The sequence below is a fragment of the Haematobia irritans genome, chromosome 1 (genome assembly GCF_050003625.1).
Source record: "Haematobia irritans isolate KBUSLIRL chromosome 1, ASM5000362v1, whole genome shotgun sequence".
Taxonomy (NCBI): Eukaryota; Metazoa; Arthropoda; class Insecta; order Diptera; family Muscidae; genus Haematobia; species Haematobia irritans.
This window is the reverse complement of record NC_134397.1, coordinates 169,435,511-169,458,492: the sequence shown is the minus strand read 5'-3', so window position 1 is coordinate 169,458,492 and position 22,982 is coordinate 169,435,511. Positions and strand designations below refer to the sequence as shown.

Sequence of the window (22,982 nt, the reverse complement as noted above, 5' to 3'; positions counted from 1 at the left end):
AAAGTTTCACAAAATTTTCTATAGAAAAAAATTTCTATAGCAATAAAATTTTGGTAGATTATTTTTGGCTGGAGTGGCAACAACGATTATGACCCGATACGGACCAATTTTTTTGTGATTGGGGATCGGCTATATATGCACCAATTTTGGCATGGTTATTAGCGGCCATATTCTAACATCACGTTGCAAATTTCAACCGGATCGGATGTATTTTGCTTCTCCAAGAGGCTCCGGAGATCAAATCTGGGGAACGGTTTATATGGGGGCTATATATAATTCTGGATCGATATGGACCAATTCTTGCGTGTTTGTTAGAGACCATATTTTAACACCACGTTCCAAATTTCAACCGGATCGGATGAATTTTTCTCCTCCAAGAGACTCCGGAGGACAAATCTGGGGGTCGATTTATATGGGGGCTATACATAATTATGGACCAATTCTTGCATGGTTGTTATATACTAACACCACGTACCAAATTTCAACCGGATCGGATGAATTTTGCTGCTCTAAGAGGCTCCGGAGTTCAAATCTGGGGATCGGTTTATTTGGGGGCTATATATAATTATGGGACGATATGGACCAATTCTTGCGTGTTTGTTAGAGACGATATGGACCAATTTTTGCATGGTTGTTAGAGACAATATACTAATACCATGTACCAAATTTCATCCGGATCGTATGAAATTTGCTGCTCTTAGAGGATCCGCGAACCAAATCTGGGGATCGGTTTATATGGGGGCTATACGTAAAAGTGGACCGATATGGCCCATTTGCAATACCATCCGACCTACATCAATAACAACTACTTGTGCCAAGTTTCAAGTCAATAGCTTGTTTCGTTCGGAAGTTTGCGTTATTTCAACAGACGGACGGACGGACATGCTTAGATTGACTCAGAATTTCACCACGAACCAGAATATATATACTTTATGGGGTCGTAGAGCAATATTTCGATGTGTTACAAACGGAATGACAAAGTTAGTATACCCCCATCCTATGGTGGAGGGTATAAGAATGTGTTCTTTCATTAAAAAAAAAACTTTAAACCAAGGTACCAAATACTCAATATCAGTCTTCGCTTGTAGTTGAAGCGTTCTTATCTTAAATCTAACGGTTCAATATTTCAATTAATTTAAGGACATTTTCTTTAAAACAAAAAGTATTTTTATTTTAAGAAAAATTTGCCCTAGTGCAAAGGCATACGACTTTAACGGAGGGACGCAAACATCCAAAATTCGTGTACTAAATTGAATGAAAACAACCATTTTAAAGCAAAGACTGTACACTTTTTATACCCTTCACCACTACTGTGGTACAGGGTATAAAAAGTTTGTGCATTTGTATGTAACGCCAAGAAGGAAAAGTCTGAGACCCATCGTTTAGTATACCGATCGTCTTAGAATTAAATTCTGAGTCGATTTAGCGATGTCCGTCTGTCTGTCCGTCTGTCTGTCTGTCTGTTGATGTATTTTTGTGTGCAAAGTACAGCTCGCAGTTTTAGTCCGATTGTCCTAAAATTTGGTATAGGGTCCTGTTTCGGCTCAAAGACGATCCCTATTGATTTTGGAAAAAATCGGTTCAGATTTAGATATAGCTGCCATATATATTTTTCACCGATCTGGTCATAATTGGCGTGTATATCAACCGATCTTCCTCAAATTCCGTACATCCGAATATTTTATGTGTCTCGAAAAACTTGCAAAATATCAGCCAAATCGGTTCAGATTTAGATATAGCTCCCATATATAGCTTTCGCCCGATTTACACTCATTTGCCCACAGAGCCCAATTTTTTGCTCCGATTTAGTTGTAATTTTGCACAGTGAGTAGAATTAGCATTATAGCTATGCGTGTCAAATTTGGTGGAAATCGGTTCAGATTTAGATATAGCTCCCATATATAGCTTTCGCCCGATTTACACTCAAATGACCACAGAGGCCAATTTTTTGTTCCGATTTAGTTGAAATTTTGCACAGGGAGTAGAATTAGCATTGTAGCTATGTGTGCCAAATTTGGTTGAAATCGGATCAGAGTTAGATATAGGTCCCATATATAGCTTTCGCCCGATTTACACTCATATGACCACAGTGGCCAATCTTTTACTCCGATTTGACTGAAATTTTGCACAGGGAGTAGAATTAGCATTGTAGCTATGCGTGCCAAATTTGGTGGAAATCGGTTCAGATTTAGATATATCTCCCATATATAGCTTTCGCCCGATTTACACTCATATGACCACAGAGGCCAGTTTTTTGCTCCGATTTAGTTGAAATTTTGCACAGGGAGTATTATTAGCATTGTTGCTATGCGTGCCAAATTAGGTTGAAATCGGTTCAGATTTAGATATAGCTCCCATATATATGTTTTTCTGATTTGGACAAAAATTGTCAAACTACCAACATTTTCCTTGTAAAATCGCCACTGCTTCCTAAACTTCTAATACATATATATCGAGCGATAAATCATAAATAAACTTTTGCGAAGTTTCCTTAAAATTGCTTCAGATTTAAATGTTTCCCATATTTTTTACTAAAATTGTGTTCCACCCTAGTGCATTAGCCAACTTAAATTTTGAGTCTATAGATTTTGTAAAAGTCTATCAAATTCTGTCCAAATCGAGTGATATTTAAATGTATGTATTTGGAACAAACCTTTATATATAGCACCCAACACATTTGACGGATGTGATATGGTATCGAAAATTTAGATCTACAAAGTGGTGCAGGGTATAATATAGTCGGCCCCGCCCGACTTTAGACTTTCCTTACTGGTTTTTAATTAAAATTTCATTATTTTAAAGAAATTGGTCCTTAATATTGTGTGAAGTGGGTGTCCTAAAATTTACGTTGTGTAACCTTTAAAACGACGTTAATATTTGTTGAGTGTTTAGAGTTTTTATCCGATTTACACTAAAAAAATAAATAAATAAAAACGCCAGGAATGAAAATTTTTAAAAACGCCGATATCAACAATGAGTTAAAATTTTCGACAAATTTAAGAAAATTTAATAGACATAAGTTTTTCTTTTCTCTTGTTAAGAGTTCAAATTGCAAATGTTTTCGTTGGGATTATTTGTGATAAAATTTACAAATTTTAAGAAATTTTCTTTTTGGGAAATATGCCTTTTATTCAACAAAGCTCTAATTTTTAATGTTTCTACTAAAAATTACGTCGATTTAAAAATGACAAATTCGGATCATAAATCATAAAATCGTAATTTTCACTGTCGTTTCTCCATTTTACTATGAATATTATTTTAATTTATTAAAATCTTAACCAAAATGACTGACAGTGAAATGTTCTACAGACTGCTACTTAATGTATGAATCTGATATCATACATCCAGTGTCAAATATTCTGGCGACAACATTCGCATACAAACTCGTCATACAACCGAATCCCTTGATCTACGAGTTGCAATTTCTTCATGCTTTGCCTGAAGTTTCATTGCAGTTCGCTTTTTCGTTTTGTTGGGTCCATCACAAAAACCCACTTTGTTCACCGTTGACAACAACATATTGCCACTCAGTCATTGCGTTACGTTGTAAACGCTGAATTTAATGTGAAAATATACCCACTGTCTTATACTCTTCTGTCAGCAATCGCTAAAACCTGGAGCAACAACAGCTTTCAATATCAATTTTAATTATTGTAATTAAAATGTGCGCAAAACTACACATTCACACATATGAGATTTACGTTAAAAAAAGAGAAAAAAAGAAGAAAAAAAAAACAAAAAAACAAAAACAAAAACAAAATTCTACAAACAAGTGGGGATATTTGTCATATCGTTTGTGGCCTTTTCATGAACATTTGTCAAAAATCAAGTAAGAAATAGCAAACGGGCTATTTTATAACGTAATTTGATAGTTTCTTAACTGGAAACATTGGCAAAATATGAAAAAATATGCAACTTTAATTGTAGGACACAAAATCTACCCAATATTAAGGAAACATTTCGGTAAATTTGCATCCGTTCGTATGTCTTTGAAGCAAGGAAAATGAATAAATATATTCTTGAATCATTTTGGTAATTTTATATATATTTATATATGTACCCTCCACCATGGGTTGCGTACAAAGTTCAACTAAAGACTGTCAACCGGAATCGAATTAATCAGGTTGTGGTAAGAATTTCCGATGACACAATATAGTTGTATATCGTATCATTGTTTTCTAAATTTCACATATAGTGTCGACACCCAAAAAATGTTTTCTTGTATTCAAAGATCTTGCCCTTCTTTTAAGAATTTTGGTATTGATTCCGATTCACAAATAAGGATTCATTACAATAAAGTAATTTGTAGCGACCTATCTGCCTTTAAATCTAGGATCAATAACATGAAGATTAGGATACAAATCTCATTTATCGAATTTTCATTTGCTTTTCGCTGTATATTAATAAAGCTATTCATGTATAAACACCAGAACAAAATACCAGTTTAAAAATCAAAATAATAACGGATACTTGAAAGTAAAAACATGTTTTCTTAATTTGAAAAAAAAAAACTTTAAACCAAAGATGCTAAATCCTCAAAATAAGTCTTAGCCTATATTTGAAGCGTTTTATATTTTAAATCTAAATATTCAATATTTCAGTTAATTTAAAGACGATTTCTTTAAATCAAAAAAGTGTTTCTATACTTTAAGGAAAATTTGCCTTAGTTCATAGACGTACGGAAGGAGGCAAAGTTCCAAAATTTGTGTCCTAAATTTAATTTTGAAGCAAGGATTATAAACTTTAGTTTAATTAAAATTTCATTATTTTAAATGAATTTGTCCTTAATATTTATACCCTGCGCCACACTGTGGAACAGGGTATTATAAGTTAGTGCATATGTTTGTAACACCCAGAAGGAGACGAGATAGACACATGGTGTCTTTGGCAATAATGCTCAGGGTGGGCCCCTGAGTCGATATAACCATGTCCGTCTGTCCGTCCGTCCGTCCGTCTGTCCGTCTGTCTGTGAACACATTTTTGTGATCAAAGTCTAGGGCGCAATTTAAGTCCAATCGCCTTCAAATGTGGCACATGTTCCTAATTTGGGACAGAATAGAACCCTATTGATTTTGGAAGAAATCGGTTCAGATTTAGATATAGCTCCCATATATATCTTTCGCCCGATATGCACTAATATGGACCCAGCAGCCAGAGTTTTATACCGATTTGCTTGAAATTTTGTACAAACATAACACTTAGTCGTATAGTCAAGTGTGCAAAATTTGATTGAAATCGGTTCAGATGTAGATATAGCTCCCATATATATATCTTTCGCCCGATATGGACTAATATGGTCCTAAAAGCCAGAGTTTTGACCCAATTTGGTTGAAATTTTGCACAAGGAGTAGATTTAGCATTGTAGCTATGCGTGCAAAATTTGGTTGAAATCGATTCAGATTTAGATATAGCTCCCATATATATCTTTCGCCCGAGATGCACTTATATGGACCCAGAAGCCAGAGTTTTATCCCGATTAGCTTGAAATTTTGCACAAGGAGTACAATTGGTAGTATAGTAGTATGGCACATGTTCCTAATTTGGGTCAGAATAGAACCCTATTGATTTTGGAGGAAATCGGTTCAGATTTAGATATAGCTCCCATATATATCTTTCGCCCGATATGCACTAATATGGACCCAGCAGCCAGAGTTTTATAGCGATTTGCTTGAAATTTTGTACAAACATAACACTTAGTCGTATAGTCAAGTGTGCCAAATTTGATTGAAATCGGTTCAGATTTAGATATAGCTTCCATATATATTTGTCGCCCGATATGGACTTATATGGCCCCAGAAGCCAGAGTTTTGGCCCAATTTGGTTGAAATTTTGCACTAGGAGTACAATTAGTAACATAGTCAAATGTGCCAAGTTTGATTAAAATCGGTTCAGATTTACATATAGCTCCCATATATATGTTTTTCTGATTTCGACAAAAATGGTCAAAATACCAACATTTTCCTTGTTAAATCGCCACTGCTTAGTCAAAAGTTGTAAAAATGACTCTAATTTTCCTAAACTTCTATTACATATATATTGAGCGATAAATCACAAATAAACTTTTGCGAAGTTTCCTTAAAAGTGCTTCAGATTTAAACGTTTCCCATATTTCTTTTTTAATAAAATTGTGTTCCACCCTAGTGAATCAGCCAGCTTAAATTTTGAGTCTATAGATTTTGTAAAAGTCTATCAAATTCTGTCCAAATCGAGTGATATTTAAATGTATGTATTTGGGACAAACCTTCATATATGGTATCGAAAACTTAGATCTACAAAGTTGTGCAGGGTATAATATAGTCGGCCCCGCCCGACTTTAGACTTTCCTTACTTGTTTCAAATTGCACATCCTACAATTAAGGTTGAATAAGCTTTACTATCACGTACATATTTTTGTCAGTGTATGTTAAACAAAGAAGGCAGATTATATACCTATAAAAGCCAATTCAGTGCATGATCGGTTTATATAGAAAAGTCTATAAATAATAATCAATTTTCGGACGGTAATTATAGCGCCAAATGTCAACCGGATCGGATAAAATTTGCACCTTCAGGATGCTCCGAAAATCACATCTGCACTGAAAAAAATATTTACGTGGTATTAAAGATTACGCAACCTAAATTTTTGGGATGAACAATTTAAAAAATATTAAGGAAAAATTTCTTTAAAATAATTAAATTTTAATTGAATGAATGTATGTAATCTTTGATTCAAAATCTTTTTCATTAAATTTAGGACACAAATTTTTCAAATTTGCGTCCCTCCGTTAAAGTCGAAGTTAAAGAAATACATTTTTGATTGAAAGAAATCGTCCTTAAATTAATTGAAATGTTAAATCTTTAGATTTAAGATAAAAACGCTTCAAAAATAGGCTAAGACTTATTTTAAGGATTTAGCATCTTTTGTTTAAAGTTTTTTGGAACTAAGAAAACAGCATCTACTTTGAAGTATCCGTTATAATTTGGATTTTTAAAATTACATTTGTTTGAACGTGTATGGCTTTATTAATATATCGCGAAAAGAGAATGAAAATTCCGTAAATGAGATCTATATCACAATTTTCATTTTGTTGATCCTAGACTTAAAGCTAGATATTGTCTTTATTTTAAAGAAGTCGCATCATTGGCATCGGAATCAATACCAAAATCCTTAAAGGAATCCTTAAAATCTTTAGATCCAAGTAAACATTTTTATAATCTCCACCATAGGATGGGGGTATATTTACTTTATCATTCCGTTTGTAACACATCGAAATATTGCTCTAAGACCCTATAAAGTATATATATTCTGGGTCGTGGTGATATTCTGAGTCGATCTAAGCATGTCCGTCCGTCTGTCTTTTGAAATCACGCTATCTTCGGAACGAAACAAGCTATCGACTTTAAACTTGGCACACGTAGTTGTTATTGATGTAGGTCGGATGGTATTGCAAATGGGCCATATCGGACCACTTTTACATATAGCCCCCATATAAACCGACGCTCAAATTTGGCTTGAGGAGCCCCTTGGAGGAGCAAAATTCATCCGATCCGGTTGAAATTTGGTACATGGTGTTAGTATATGGTCTCTAACAACCATGTAAAAATTGATCCACATCAAATTTCATCCCATCCGGCTGAAATTTTGAACATGGTGTTAGTATATGGTCTTTAACAACCATGCAGATATTGATCCACATGGGTTCATAATTATATATAGCCCCCATATAAACCGATCCCCGGATATGGCTTGCGGAGCCTCATGGATGAGCAAAATTCATCCGATTCGATTGGAATTTGGTACTTGATGTTAGTATATAGTCTCTAAAAACCATGCAAAAATTGGTCCACAGCGGTCCATAAATATATATAGTCCCCATATAAACCCATCCTTAAATTTGACCTCCTGAGCCTTATGGATGAGCAAAATTCATCCGATTCGGTTGAAATTTGGTACGTTGTGTACGTATATGGTCTCTAACAACCATGCAGAAATTGGTCCATATCGGTACATAATTATATGTAGCCCCCATATAAACCGATCCCCAGATTTGACTTCCAGATCCCTTTGGAAGAGCAAAGTTCACCCGATCCGGCTGAGATTTGGTACGTGGTGTTAGTATATGGTCTGTAATAATCACGCAAAAATAGGTCCATATCGGTCCATAATTATATATAGCCCCCATATAAACCGATACCCGGATTTGGCTTGCGGAGCCTCATGGATGAGCACAATTCATCCGATTCGATTGGAATTTGTTAGTATATAGTCTCTAAAAACCATGCAAAAATTGGTCCACATCGGTCCATAATTATATAGCCCCCATATAAACCGATCCCCCGATTTGGCTTGCGGAGCCTCTAGGAGAAGTAAATTTCATCCGATCCGGCTGAAATTTGGTACATGATGTTAGCATATCGTATCTAACAACTACGCAAAAATTGGTCCACATCGGTCCATAATTATATATAGCCCCCATATAAACCGATCACCCGATTTGGCTTAGGGAGCCTCAGGGATGAGCAAAATTCATCCGATACGATTGGAATTTGGTACATGATGTTAGTATATAGTTTCTGAAACCATGCAAAAATTGGTCCACATCGGTCTGTAATTATGTATAGCCCCCATATAAACCGATCCCCAGATTTGATCTCCGGAGCCTCATGGATGAGTAAAATTCATCCAATTCGGTTGAATTTTGGTACCTTGTGTATGTATATAGTCTCTAAAAACCATGCAAAAATTGGTCCACATCGGTCCATAATTATATATAGCCCCCATATAAACCGATCCCCAAATTTGACCTCCGTAGCATTATGGATGAGCAAAATTCATCCGATTCGGTTGAAATTTGGTACGTTGTGTACGTATATGGTCTCTAACACCATGCAGAAATTGGTCCATATCGGTCCATAATTATATGTAGCCCCCATATAAACCGATCCCCAGATTTGATTTCCGGAGCCCCTTGGAAGAGCACACTTCACCCGATCCGGCTGAAATTTGGAACGTGGTGTTTGTATCTGGTCTCTAATAATCATGCAAAAATTGATCCACATCGGTCCATAATTATATATAGCCCCCATACACTGATAGAAAAATGCTTCGTAATAATAATGAATGGGCTTCGTTAATTATATTTCATTAATACAACGAAATGTTTCATTAATAACATGAAAAATTTCGTTAATATAATGAAATTGATCGTTGCATGTTTTTTAGAAGTTTTTGATATTCATAACATTAACGAAACAGGTTACGTTAATATGACGAAATTTATTTTTAGTTTCCATTGCCCAAAAAGATGCAAAAATTTACTACAAATATTTTTTAAAGGTTTCAGAGTATCCAAATAGATACAAAAATGTAGAATTCCGAAAATATTTTTTTAAAAATTCGAGTTTTATAAAATTCAAAAAAATTAACGAATATGTTTCATTAATACAACGACACAATCGTTAAATTTAAGAAGGCTTCACGGGCTTGCATGTTTGAAAAAAGACGTTGTATGTATATCCATCCATCCCTTCCGACAATGCAAGATTTGTCAGCCATAAAAATTAAATGAAAATAAAAAACCATTAAACCGGCGCCTTCAGAAAAAAATAAAATTTTATAAATTTTATTCGATTATGAAAAATATTTTTTTCGGTTTTGCTGCGTACATTAGTTTTTAAGTTTTATAGTTTTTAAAAATCGAAAAGGCAATAATCACGCACCTACTCCTTATATAGTTATGTTTTCGTAATATTCACTTTAATATGTACGCATTTATGTACAGTCTCTGCTAAGATGGGTATTTTGTTTATATACATACTTACGTTATCAAAAATGATACATATCTACAGAACAGAAATTTCTCGATTTAAACATATTTGCCATTCATCATATGACATTCGCCCATAACATTAAGCTGAAGCATAAGATCATTTTTTTCATAACATGAAAAATACTAATGCTCTTTCGTTTGGTATACTCACATAAGAATATACATACATGTATACCATAGACACGCATTCATACTCTCTGAGTGAACGACTTCTGCCAACAACAACAACAACAAAGCGGTTTGCAAGTTTGTATACTCTCCTCTAAGTCTTGCTCTTCCACTACTCTTTGCGAAATGCATGTTGTTTACCGTTATACATTTTGGATTTTGTTTGAAACAGTGTTGCCGCTAAATATTTTTTACTATATTGGAGATTATTAAAAGCATTAATATCGACTGGAAAATCAAATGAACTTTTCGCTTAAGGTATTTCAATAATGGAAGTAACCCTACTATTGCGTTAATTTCTCTACAAAAGTTACAAGAAATTATTTTGAATACTTTCCGCATGAAAACTTTAATTTGCAAAATCTTTTATTTTCTAAGATGTAAGCATTTTTTGCGCACATTTTTTATAAAATAATTTATGGAAAAAATCTTCTTTACCACAATATTTTGGGGATAGGAGAGTGCACTTTAAAGAAAAAATGTAAAGTAAAAAATTTTTCGGAAGAGCGTTTTTTTCGAGATGTCGACCCCTGAAAAAAATTTGTTTACAAAGGCAGCTTTTTGTTTAAATTTAAAATTTATTTAGTATATATGGTGTATTTTGAAGAGAAAATAATAGTTTGCAGAAATATCCTAGAAAAATATTATAATTTTTACTATTTTGGGATTTGCTTTGGATACACATACATACAGTCTACGTATTTAAAAACGAAACGCAGGTTTTTTGTAAAGAAAAATTTTGCGATGCTTTTGGCAAAAATTTTTCTTTTTGCGACTTAACGAGAGTGGGAAGACAGTTTTTGTTAAAGAAAACCCCGCAACCGAAAAAATAGTTCCACCTAAATTGAGAAATTTTCCTTTTTAGGAAATTAAATATAGTGTAAAACCGGGTATTTTTGTAATTAAAAGCGCTGCAGGCGAACATTGTTTTTCAAAAAAATTACGCGGTATTTGAATTCGCAATGTACTTCGAGTACGCTTTAATATGAGTACCATATTGTTTAAATGAATTTTTTTTTTTTCAATTAATAAATTAATTGGTACAATTAAGTTTTTAATCAAGATAGAAACATTAAGTTAATTAAGTCAATGATTGGAAATTTTAAAATTTTTAATTAAAAAGTTAATTGATACAATTAACTTTTAATGAAATTCGGAAGACTAAGTCAGTTAAAAAAGTGATGAACATTTTTTTTTAAATTTTTAATTAAAATTTTTTTCAAACAATCAATTGTTAATCCAAATAAAATTTCTAAGCCAATTCAGAATGTAATTGAAAATAGTTACCTTTTTTAATTACTAAATTAATTGAGTTTTGCAATCAACATCAATTAAATTTTTAATTGAATCAATTAAAAAATTAATTGAAATTTGGTAATGAAATTAATTAATTGTTTAATCAAGAATTTTTTCTATGCCCAATTAAAACTGTGATTGATACTATCATTTTCGTGATTGAAGACATTTCAATTAAAAAATTAATTGGATCAATTAATTTCGTGATTGAATCAGAAAAAATTTTTTTGTGTGTACCTAGTATTTGGATACCATATATATCATTATTGGGAATATTTTGTGCGTTTGGTACCAAATCTAATATAAATGATAATGGAAAGTTTCGGGGCCCGTAACTTCGAAAATATGACTTTCTGACAAAAGGCAGTAAATAACATTTTGTGTTTAAGGTGGGTATTAAGTTCGAGTTTAGCCGCTAAAATCGCCATTTTTTCACGATTACTTTTCTTAATTAATCCACTTTAAGGAATACAAACTTTGTGAAAATTTGATTTGGTCTATTTCCCATCAAGTTACAATCAAATTTGCAACAAATATGTATAATTTTATGCCTTTTTTTACTGATTTAGTTTTCACTTAAGTGAAAAAAATGACGATTTTTGCGGCTAAATTCGAACTTAATACCCACCTTTAGAATCGAAAAGTCTACATGCTGGCAAAAAAATATACCAATCGGACAACTTGTATTAAACTAGATTTTAGTCTTTACCGGGAACATACAAACAAATAAAACAAAAACGTAAATGAAAATGAAAACACGAAATATAGATATTTTTAACAAATTATGCTAGATTTCACTAATTTCATATTATGTTAAACATTTCAAAAATAGCCATGCTTTTAAAATAAATTTAAATTTTCATCAAATTGTTCGTATTAGAATATTTCGTGGCAACCCTGGCATTAATGTAATAGGCATGACCACGGCTGTGCAACAGCCAATTCATAATGTCAGTGTGATTTATGCAAGTTATCGGTGCGCACGTATGATTATTCGCGAGTGTGTTTCTCCGTCGGCAAAACATAAAAAAGTAAAAGTTTGGTTGCTCTGTGTAAATTAGTGAGTGCAAGTGTTTTTTATTAAAAAATGAAGTGCTTTTTGTGCCACAAAACATTTGATGAAAATGATACTTATTTTAAACATTTAAAATCGTATCATTTTCTAAAATACGATGACACTTATAGGTGCTGTGGAGCGGCCTATAAAAATTCCTCTGGCTTCAAAAGGCATTGTCGCGTTAAGCATGCACAAACAAAGTTAGCGTCATCGATGGATAAAAGTGAGTCATTAATATTATTGCCTGATGATATACATAGCAATATTGGTGAAACCGCTACAAATGTTTTAATAAATGAGAAAAGTTGCAAAGATTTCGATAATGAAATATTAGAGCCAAAGAAAGACAGCGACTCTAATATAAAATGTATATCAAAAAATGTTCTCATTTTTGCAACTAAACTATATTCAAATTTTAATATTCCGAGAAGTGACGCGGAGACCATATATAAAAGCCTTTTGGAATTACTTATAGACCCTCTGCTACACCTATTTCGTGAATTCGGGGAAAAGCTTGACAAAAACCTATTTTCAGAAATTTGTAACATAATAACAGCGTGCAAAACAACATTTAAGTCTGTGAAAACTGAACACCTATTGAAAAAAAGGCTGATGGAAGAGGGAAATATGCAGAATCTTGAAGAGCAGGAGGATACGTCCAAGGATTATATTCACAAAGAAGGTAAGTTAGAATTTTGTGAGGTGAAAAAAAAGATCGGTATTATGAATTTACCTTTTACCTTCAAAAAAATTCTTGAAAAGGATGATGCTTTATTACACATGACAAAATATATATCAAATCTTTTAAATGCAAATTCGTTTACAAACATTATTCAAGGTAATACTTGGAAAAAAAAGTGCAGTTTATATCCCGGAAAGTTGCTCATTCCGTATATAGTGTATTGCGATGAAATTGAAATTAACAACCCCTTGGGCTCGCATTCCACTAACGTTGTGTCTAATTTCTACTTTAGTTTCCCTTGTGTCGCAGAAGACACTAAACTAGACAACATTTTTTTTATAACTGCAATAACATCCAATGATTTAAAAACATTTGGAAGACAGGCTTGTTTAAACGCTTTGATTGATCAAATGATAACGTTGGAAGTGGACGGAATTGAGGTTGAACTTTCGACGGGTGAAAAAAATCATCCTCATTGCATTCCTGTTTTAATTGTGGGTGATAATCTCGGTGTAAATTATTTGATGGGTTATGGGAAATCATTTAACAAGCCATTTTGTAGGTTTTGTACAATTAGCAAAGCTGACAGTCAGATCATTCCTATGGCGTTGCCCGAACTGCGGCGGACACATCAAAACTATGAAAATCATATCAATCAAAATGATCCCACTACAACTGGGATTGTGACCAGATGCGAATTCAATCGCATTCCCTCGTTTCATGTTATCGATAATGTAAGTGTCGATGTTATGCATGATGTTATGGAGGGCATCTGCCACTATGACTTGTGCCATGCTCTATTATACTTTATTACTAAGAAAAAATATTTTTCTTTAGACAAATTGAATGATCGAAAGAAATATTTTGAGTATGGTGAATTAGAAGTGGGGAATATATCACCAGATATAACCATGTCACACCTGAAAAATAATCACCTTAAAATGTCAGCTAGGGAAATTTTAACTTTTGTTGTGTATTTTCCAATTATGGTGGGAGATCTTTTGCCCTCAGAGGATGATGTATGGGAATTTATTTTAGTTTTGATAGAGATAATAGATAACGTGCTCTTATTTCAAAGCACCGACTTTTCCAGATCATCCTTCAAGGAGCTTATAAGACAACATAACGTATTATATATTAAACTTTTTAAAGATACATTGAAACCGAAATTTCATATTTTGACTCACTACCCTGAGGTAATGGAATTATGTGGACCACTTCGGAAGTTTTGGAGCTTTCATTACGAAGCCCGCCACAGAGTTTTTAAACAGTACGCAAGATCAATAAGTTCCAGAAAAAATGTTAGCATTTCCCTTGCTAGAAAATATCAATTTTATTTTGCAAACTTCATAATTTCAAAGAAACAACGAAAACATCTTGTTTATTCTTCCATGGATAAAGTAAAAAATTTTGATCTAGATATCATTTCAAATAAACTGAATACAAAACCTAAAAATATTGATCTGTACAACAAAGTACGTTTCAACAATATATTGTACAAAAGCGGCTTTTACGTAGCAACTCGAACATCAGATTACAATTTCTTCATAATCGAAAAAGTTGTAATATCCGATCATTTGGTATATCTGTACACAAGACAAATAAATTCTTTTAAATATTCTAAACATTACACTGCATTTGAAGTGGATCCTTCCGACTTAGGAGACTATGACGTCATGAGAGTAGAAGTCATTTTAGGAGTTCCTACCACAATTATAAAAACATCTAAGGGAAAATTTATGATACGGTTAAAAGAGACCGTATAAAATTTTTAACGTGTATTTGCATGAAATTATTATTCTTTTTATTTTTAGACGAAAGTGACGAAAATTTGACCACTATTTTATCAAAATGGAATTTGCTACATTTGAAAGAATTTTTCAAAGGTAAAACATTGCACAAAAAACTTGATTATTGAATTTGAAATTACCATATATATTATATTTTAGATGAAAATATAACTATAAATTTGCTTAAGAGGATTAAAACTGATGATTTAATATTAATCACAAATAAATTGAAAATTGGAGACGCCCTTACATTTAAATATTGCCTTGAAGAGTGGAGAAGTGAAAACAAATTACCATCTATGGACCAAAATAATAAAGTATTAACTATAAATGAAGTATCCTCTCCGAAAACCTCATTATCATTAAATGAAGTCGATATATCCGTAAGCAATATCAAAACCATGGATATTTTGAAAAATCATCACAATGGCCAGAAAATTCTTCAAAATTATCAAAACACACGTACACTAACTGATGAGCACCGATCAGTTGAAATTAACACCATTGTTCAACACTTCGATTTCAACAATTTGCCTTTGTCGTTACAAACTAGTCATCGTTTGGAAAATGAAATTCTCGAAATTTTTCCAACAGAAAAGTTAGAGTTTTACCGAACCGAAAGGCGTGGCAAGATTTATACAAAATTTCACAATATCAGGAAGCAATTGAAGTCACTTAGCGAGACAAAATCGATGAAAAAAAATAATGAGGATGCAAAAGCTAAGTTTGGTATGTATGAGTTGTTATATATCATTTAATATAAAATTTGCTCATCAATAACTAAAATATTTCTTTTTTTCTTTTTCCAGCTCCTGAAGAAAATGCTTTAATTTCTATGCAAAGTTTAAAATATGACAATCTGTCGGCCGATGAGTTTATGTCTAGCTGGTCTTCGTGTTCTAAATATAGATTAGATCAAATTCACAACAAAAGCTTAAACATGAGTGAGTCTTTAAAAGCCTGGCCGCAATACAAAGGTCGTTTTGGGTTTAAATTGGTAAGTAAACAAATTAAACTTATTAAAATTCAACTATTGTAATTCAAATTCAATTTTAAATTAAAATGAAATATATAGTCTATATTTCAAATTAAATGTTGATTAAATTAATATATAGATTTTTTGTAAATAATATTAATTTAAGTTAAATTCAATCAAATAAAAAATTCTAAAAAATCAATATTAAATTAAACTCAAATCTATATAGATTAAAGTAAACTTAAAAATCTAAATTATATTCAAAATTAAAAATCTAAATTTTATTAAAAACTAATATAGCCTATTAAATATAAATTTTTTTAAAAATAATATTAATTTAAGTTAAATTCAATCAAATCAAAAAATGTCAAAAAAATTAAAATTAAACTCTATATAGACTAAAGTAAACTTAAAAATCTAAATTTTATTAAAAATTAATATAGCCTATTAAAATACAGATTTTTTATATTATATTAATTTAAGTTAAATTCTATCAAATCAAAAAATTTTAAAATAAATCAATATTAAATTAAACTCAAATCTATATAGACTAAATTAAACTTAAAATCTAAATTATATTAAAAATTGATATAGCCTATCATTGATTAAATTAAAATATATAATTAAAAAAAAATATTAATTTAAGTTAAATTCAACCAAATCAATAAATGTTCAAATAAATTAGTATTAAATTAAACTCAAATCTATCTAGAATAAAGTAAACGTAAAAAACAAAAATATATTAAAAATTAAGAAAACTGTCTTTGATTAAATTAAAATATATACATTTTTAAAAATAACATTAATTTAATATCTAGACTACAATCAATTCAATTAAAAGTAATTAAATTTAAAAATCCAAATTATATTAAACATTAATATAGACTTAAGTTGATTAAATAAAGTATAAACATTTAAAAAAAGTATTAACTCAAAAATATTCAAAAATAAATTAAATAAATTTAAATTAAAGTCAATCCTATATAGATTAAGACCAATCAAATCAAATAAAGTTAAAATCAATTTTTTTAGAGTAAACAAATTTAAATTAAATTTTCTCAATATTTGTACGTACATAAAACAAATATTTTTATTAAACTAGTAATTTAAATTAAGTTGCGATTAAAAAGATACATAAAACAAATGTATAACTGAACACTGATATTTAAAATTCTCTTTAAATAGATGGATATTGATTTCTCTATTATTCATAAGGATGCTGATCAAATTCTCGGCTGGACTGACAAATTTATATGCCTCTCCAACTACATGAAACAACATTTAACAATTCACGACAAAGAGTCGAAGGAAGTTCTGGCGGGAATAAATCCGAACAACATTCAAGAAGGTAATTATATTCAAAATTATTAAATTCACTCCAATAACTATTTTGATTATAGATATAAATGGCGTTGGACTAAAACTTCTCTGGAGCCTTCACAGCTACCTCTTTCCCACTAAAAAATTCCAACGCAAAGACTGTGATGGCAAAAAAACCTATGGTCGTTACTCCATACGTGATTCGCAAGAGTCATTCATTTTCATCAGCCAAACGCTTCAAGAACAGGAAGATCGGCTTCAATTCTTAAAAAAGAGGGGTGAACCCATACAACCATTTATATTGGCAATTGGTAACAGAAAAATGTTTAACATTGAAAAATATTACGTTTATTTAGATGCTCAATTGTTGGAGGTGAATACATTTTGTCGAGCATTAGACATATGCTTCAAGGTATTCCACATATTTAATGTAGAATACCCGGAAGCATGTTACCCTTTCTGGGTTTTTATTGAAAAATTTTTTTATAATATTGCTGACGGCAAAAAAGGCTTCCCCAAAGTTTTATCACTTATTCATGAATTATCTACTGTTCTATAAAATGTATGAACCACAATTTGTATGAGGATTTGGTTTATTTTTTTTAGATTAAAAATTACTACATGAAATGTTTGAAAATACTATTATTACGATTCTCATAATTTTGTGGTTTTAGATTTCTTGTAAGAAAGGGGTAATATAATTGTCATTCTAAGGAATATATATTTTTTGGCGTATGAAAAGTGTTTAGTTTTTAAAATGAAACAAAAATCTATAATTATTAGAGGTATGATTATTTTTTGATGTATTATTTTTCTGTCGTATGTGTGTTTAGTTTTTGTAATGAAACAAAAATTTATAAGTTTATATATTTATATAATATTTTTTCGAAGTTATAATTACCTTTTTGATTCATGTCAACAACAAAAATTTTGAGGTATTTCAATAATTACATAAGTATAATTTTCTTAACACTTAAGTAAAGTTTTATATAAATGCTTTATTGTTGAGAACAATAAATTTTTTCTTAAATTATGAAAAACAATGCTGTTTTGCTTAAAATGTAAAAGGAAATTAGCCCATTTATTACAAACATTTTATTTTGAATAGAGTTTCTTATATACTTACAATATTTAATTAATAGTGATTATTACAACGAATATATTCATAGTATTAATGATTGTCCGCTATTAATAATACTATCGCTTTCATAAATTCAATGAAATATTTTCATCGAAACAATGTAAAGTTTTCATTAAAACAATGAACATATTTCATTGGGAGATCGAATTTGTATCATTATTACAACGAATATATTCATAGTATTAATTATTGTCCGCCATTAATACTACTATCGCTTTCATTATTTCAATGAAATATTTTCGTTCAAACAATGTAAAGTTTTCATTGAAACAATGAATATTTTGAATTATAACAATGAAGCCATTCATTCATAAAATAATTATGTTTCGTTGATACAAAGAATAGGCTTCATAATATCTATGAAATCATTCATTCGTACAACAACTATGCTTCTTGGTTACAATGAATATGTTACATTATTACAATGAAATCATTCATTCATACCATAATTTTGTTTCATTGATATAATGGATTTGTTACATTATTACAATGATTTCTTTCATTGCATTTATGACAAGTATTTCATAATTCATTTCATTAGTACAACGACATATTCGTTGTTTTAACGAAAAGCTTCGTTGGCTCAATTTTAATGACAAATTTCGTTAATACAACGAAGCAATTCACATTATCAATGAAGCTTTTTCTATCAGTGTATAAACCGATCCCTGGATTCGGCTTGCGGAGCCTCATGTATGAGCACAATTCATCCGATTCGTTTGGAAGTTGTTAGTATATAGTCTCTAAAAACCATGCAAAAATTGGTCCACATCGGTCCATAATTATATATAGCCCCCATATAAACCGATCTCCCGATTTGGGTTGCGGAGCCTCATGGATGAGCAAAGTTCATCCGATTCGATTGGAATTTGGTACATGATGTTAGTATGTAGTCTCTAAAAACCATGCAAAAATTGGTCCACATCGGTCAATAATTACATATAGCCCCCATATAAACCGATCTCCAAATTTGACCTCCGGAGCCTCATGGATGAAAAAAATTCATCCGATTCGGTTGAAATTTGGTACGTTGTGTACGTATATAGTCTCTAACAACCATGCAGGAATTGGACCATATCCTTCCATAATTATATGTAACCCCCATATAAGCCGATCCCCAGATTTGACTTCCGGAGCCCCTTGGAAGAGCAAAATTCACCCGATCCGGCTGAAATTTGGTACGTAGTGTTAGTATATGGTCTCTAATAATCATCCAAAAATTGGTCCATATCGGTCCGTAATTACATGTGGCCCCAATTTAAACCGATCCCCAGATTTGACCCCCGGAGCTCTTGGAGGAGCAAAATTCATCCGATCCGGTTGAAATTTGGTACTTGGTTAAATTTGGTACATTGCGCTAGATATGGCTGCTACCAACCATGCCAAAATTAGTCCATATCGGTCTATAGTTATATATAGCCGATCCCCAAAAATAATCTACCAAAATTTTATTTCTACACAGAAAAAAATTTCCGTAGTTAAACTAACGCTAATTTAACTTATTTTTATTGGAAACATTTTATTTGCTAGAAGTTAAATTTTATTATTTTTTTCTGGAATTTTCCACAAACTTAATGAAATTTTACTTTTTTTAAGTAACATATTCCTCAAAAATTTTATGAACTAAATGTGGGTATAAAATTCAATGACCGTACACATAAGTTGAATATGAACTAAAGCAAAAGAAGATTTTCGTACGATTCCCGCAAATAGTAAGAATGAACTACTGTATGGTTAAAATGGTAATTTGGCGCCAATGATTTTCTTCTTTACTTTTAGTTAAGTTTTTCTTCTATTAGAGGATGTAATTTCGTGAACTGCAGTTAAAAAGTACAACAGGGCATTAAATTTTCCTGGTTTTATAAACGCTTTGTGGAAATCTCAAAATGTGGAGTAAAATTTAGTTCAATTTTCGTGCGAGGTAGTTCATTCTTCCTATAAAACAGTTTACTTTTTTTCGGTGTATAGAAAATTTTGTCAAAATTTTATTACTATATAAAATTTTGTCAACATTTTATTTTTATAGAAAATTTTTCCAAATTTTATTTCTATAGAAAATTTTGTAAAAATTTCATTACAATTGTATAATTGTAAAATTAAATTTTATTACTATACAAAATTTAGTGCTATAGAAAGTTTTGTCAAAATAATTATGAACCAATTATATGGGCCAATTTTTGCATTCTTGTTATCCTCTAACAATATATTATACCACGTATATACTAACACCACGTACCAAATTTTAAGCGGGTCGCATGAAATTTGATCCTTCAAGAGGCTCCGCAAGCCAAACTATATGGACCAATTTTTATATGATTTTGCCAAGTTTCAAGTCGATAGCTGGTTTCGTTCAGAGGTTAGGATGATTTCATCAGACGGACATCTCTAGATCGACTCAGAATTTTATCACGACGTTGAACATATGTAATTTATGGGGTCTGAGACATTTCGGAATAACAAGGGTAATATAACCCCATCCTATGGTGGAGGGTATAAAAACGCATTGCAAAGGAAACCTTCAAAGAGGTCAGCTGAAAAAAATCTTCGGTTAGCCACACAACTTAAGCACAGTAGTATGGGCCACCGAGGGAAAAAAATAAATGACAAATATTATTGGGTAAATGTCCTAAAGACATTACTGAATCTCTGGGTACACAATCATTTCGGTCGCAGATTATGGATATTTCAACATGCCTCGGCACCATCCCACTCAGCTCGCGTCAGAAGTGGGTTAAAAAGGAATTGCTCCGCTTCATGTTTACCGCACCATGGCCCCCAAAATCTAGGTTATATTTCGGTTCTTGGGATTCTAGAATACATACATCCTATAGGAAATCCCTACGCCCTATTCTCTGAAGACCCTCTGACAGATGTAGTAAATATTGATATTGAGCTGGATTTTCTTCTATATACAGAGATTATGTATTCTCAGGTATTCTCTAAATAATTAGTACCTCATTAATTACAGACACAGACAAAATATTCATCCTCGGCTTTAAGAAAGAGTTTTCTTATCATCGAGCTTAAAATAGAAAATGAGGTGTCACTCATTGATATCAGAAAAGTTCCCCATTGCCGCATTGCATCCGCGTAAAGGCCATTGGAAAAATATTTTTACCTCACCTCAGTTTCGCTTATTGTTAAATGTTGACTGTGAATAGTGGAGAACGACAAATCTTTTCCTGCTAAACCGCAATTTTTTTTTTCATTTTTTTTTCATCCGATTCACTCATCGTTAACTTTGTGGCTTGTAACTGCAGATGTTGGATTCGCTTGAACCACAACGTGACTGGATTCCATCCTAGTAAAAGAAATAAGAATCAGAGTTCGCCGTTGTAGTTCACTTGTCTGATTAAAGACAGTTAACACGCATTGTCGTATGCTCCAATACGCACAATTACGGCTGCTTGAATTTCAATGGAAATTATGAAACAATCCGCAGTAGTTATCAGAACAAAAGATCATATAAGTGAAAGTAAATTTTTGTTCTATATGCTGTAAGAGTTGTTTTGGGAATTGTATGTAAATGATTTGTGAATCATGTATTTGTTATATTTTCATGCAGAAAATTCTATGAGAACAGTTAATGTGCTATCAAAGATATTACCATATATCCGAGCAAAAGAAGCGTAGCCAAAAAAGCAATGAAAATGTTCTTTTATAATCGGAAAGTCGTGCAAAATTGACTCTGAAAAAGTGAATTTTACATGGCTTATCGTAGGGTGGAAGTAACATTTTTACACATTCGCAGCATTGATTTCGCATTAGTTAATTAATATCGGGCTGCCACCTAACCTTACCTAACCTAGTTCATTAATTGTGATGAGGTAAAACATAAAAAACACATTTTTCATAATTTGTATGCTATTCACCACTACTGTGGTACAAGGTATAATAAGTTTGTGCAACGCCAAATATACCTTTCTTCCGATTTGTACTTATATGGCCTCAAAAGCCAGAGTTTTTCCCTGATTTGCTTCAAATTTTGCTCAGGAGCACCTTTAATAATGTCGTTAATTTTGCCAAATTTGGTTGAAATCGGTTCAGATTTAGTTATAGCTTCCATAAATATCTTTCTTCCGATTTGCACTTATGTGGCCTCAAAAGCCAGAGTTTTTCCATGATTTGCCTCAAATTTTGCACAAGGTGTACCTTATTAAGTGTGGAAACTTAGGTTAAAATCTGTTCAGATATATATAGCTCCCATATATATCTTTCGTCAGAGTTTTCCCTGATGTATTACTTCAAAATTTTACACAAGAAGTACGTTTAATAGTATCGGTAAGTGTCCCAAATTTGGTTGAAATCGGTTCAGATTTAGATATACCTTTCGCCCGATTTACACTCATATGATTACGGAGGCCAAAGTTATACTTCAATTTAAGTGAAATTTTGCAGAGATAGCAGACTTATTATTATAACTATGCACGTTAAATGTGGTCAAAATCGGTTCAGATTTAGACAGTGATGCCAATTTAGTGCTTTCGGCACAAAATTTGGAGCTTTTTGATCTCCTAAAAACACCAAATTGCCTTTTTAGTGCCTTTTCAAAAAAAGCACCAACTTGGTACTTTCTGGCACCAAGTGATATTGGTGCATTTTATACCCTCCACCATAGGATGGTGGAGGATATCCGTGCGTCTGTTGAAATCATGCTAACTTCCGAGCGAAAGAAGCTATCGACTTGAAACTTGGCACAAGTAGTTGTTATTGATGTAGGTCGGATCGTATTGCAAATGGGCC

The 22,982-nt window shown here is 31.8% G+C and overlaps 1 protein-coding gene across 1 annotated transcript; it reads left to right on the top strand.

Moving 5' to 3' along the window:
• Window positions 1-12,238: 12,238 nt before the first annotated feature.
• Window positions 12,239-17,758, top strand: LOC142242899 (uncharacterized). Its single transcript, XM_075314389.1, has 7 exons — window positions 12,239-12,333; window positions 12,866-13,012; window positions 14,827-14,898; window positions 14,962-15,531; window positions 15,612-15,799; window positions 16,964-17,126; window positions 17,179-17,758. Exons 2-7 carry the CDS (start codon window positions 12,943-12,945, stop codon window positions 17,655-17,657), a joined length of 1,542 nt encoding a protein of 513 aa, XP_075170504.1. The 5' UTR covers window positions 12,239-12,333; window positions 12,866-12,942; the 3' UTR covers window positions 17,658-17,758.
• The last annotated feature ends 5,224 nt before the right edge of the window (window positions 17,759-22,982 follow it).

Excerpts from the sequence above, each read along its gene's own strand:
- LOC142242899 (XM_075314389.1), top strand. The coding sequence starts at position 12,943 with ATGGAAGAGGGAAATATGCAGAATCTTGAAGAGCAGGAGGATACGTCC. Across the intron at positions 13,013-14,826 it reads GGATTATATTCACAAAGAAG|ACGAAAGTGACGAAAATTTG; the intron begins GTAAGTTAGAAT and ends TTTTATTTTTAG. Across the intron at positions 17,127-17,178 it reads TCCGAACAACATTCAAGAAG|ATATAAATGGCGTTGGACTA; the intron begins GTAATTATATTC and ends TTTTGATTATAG.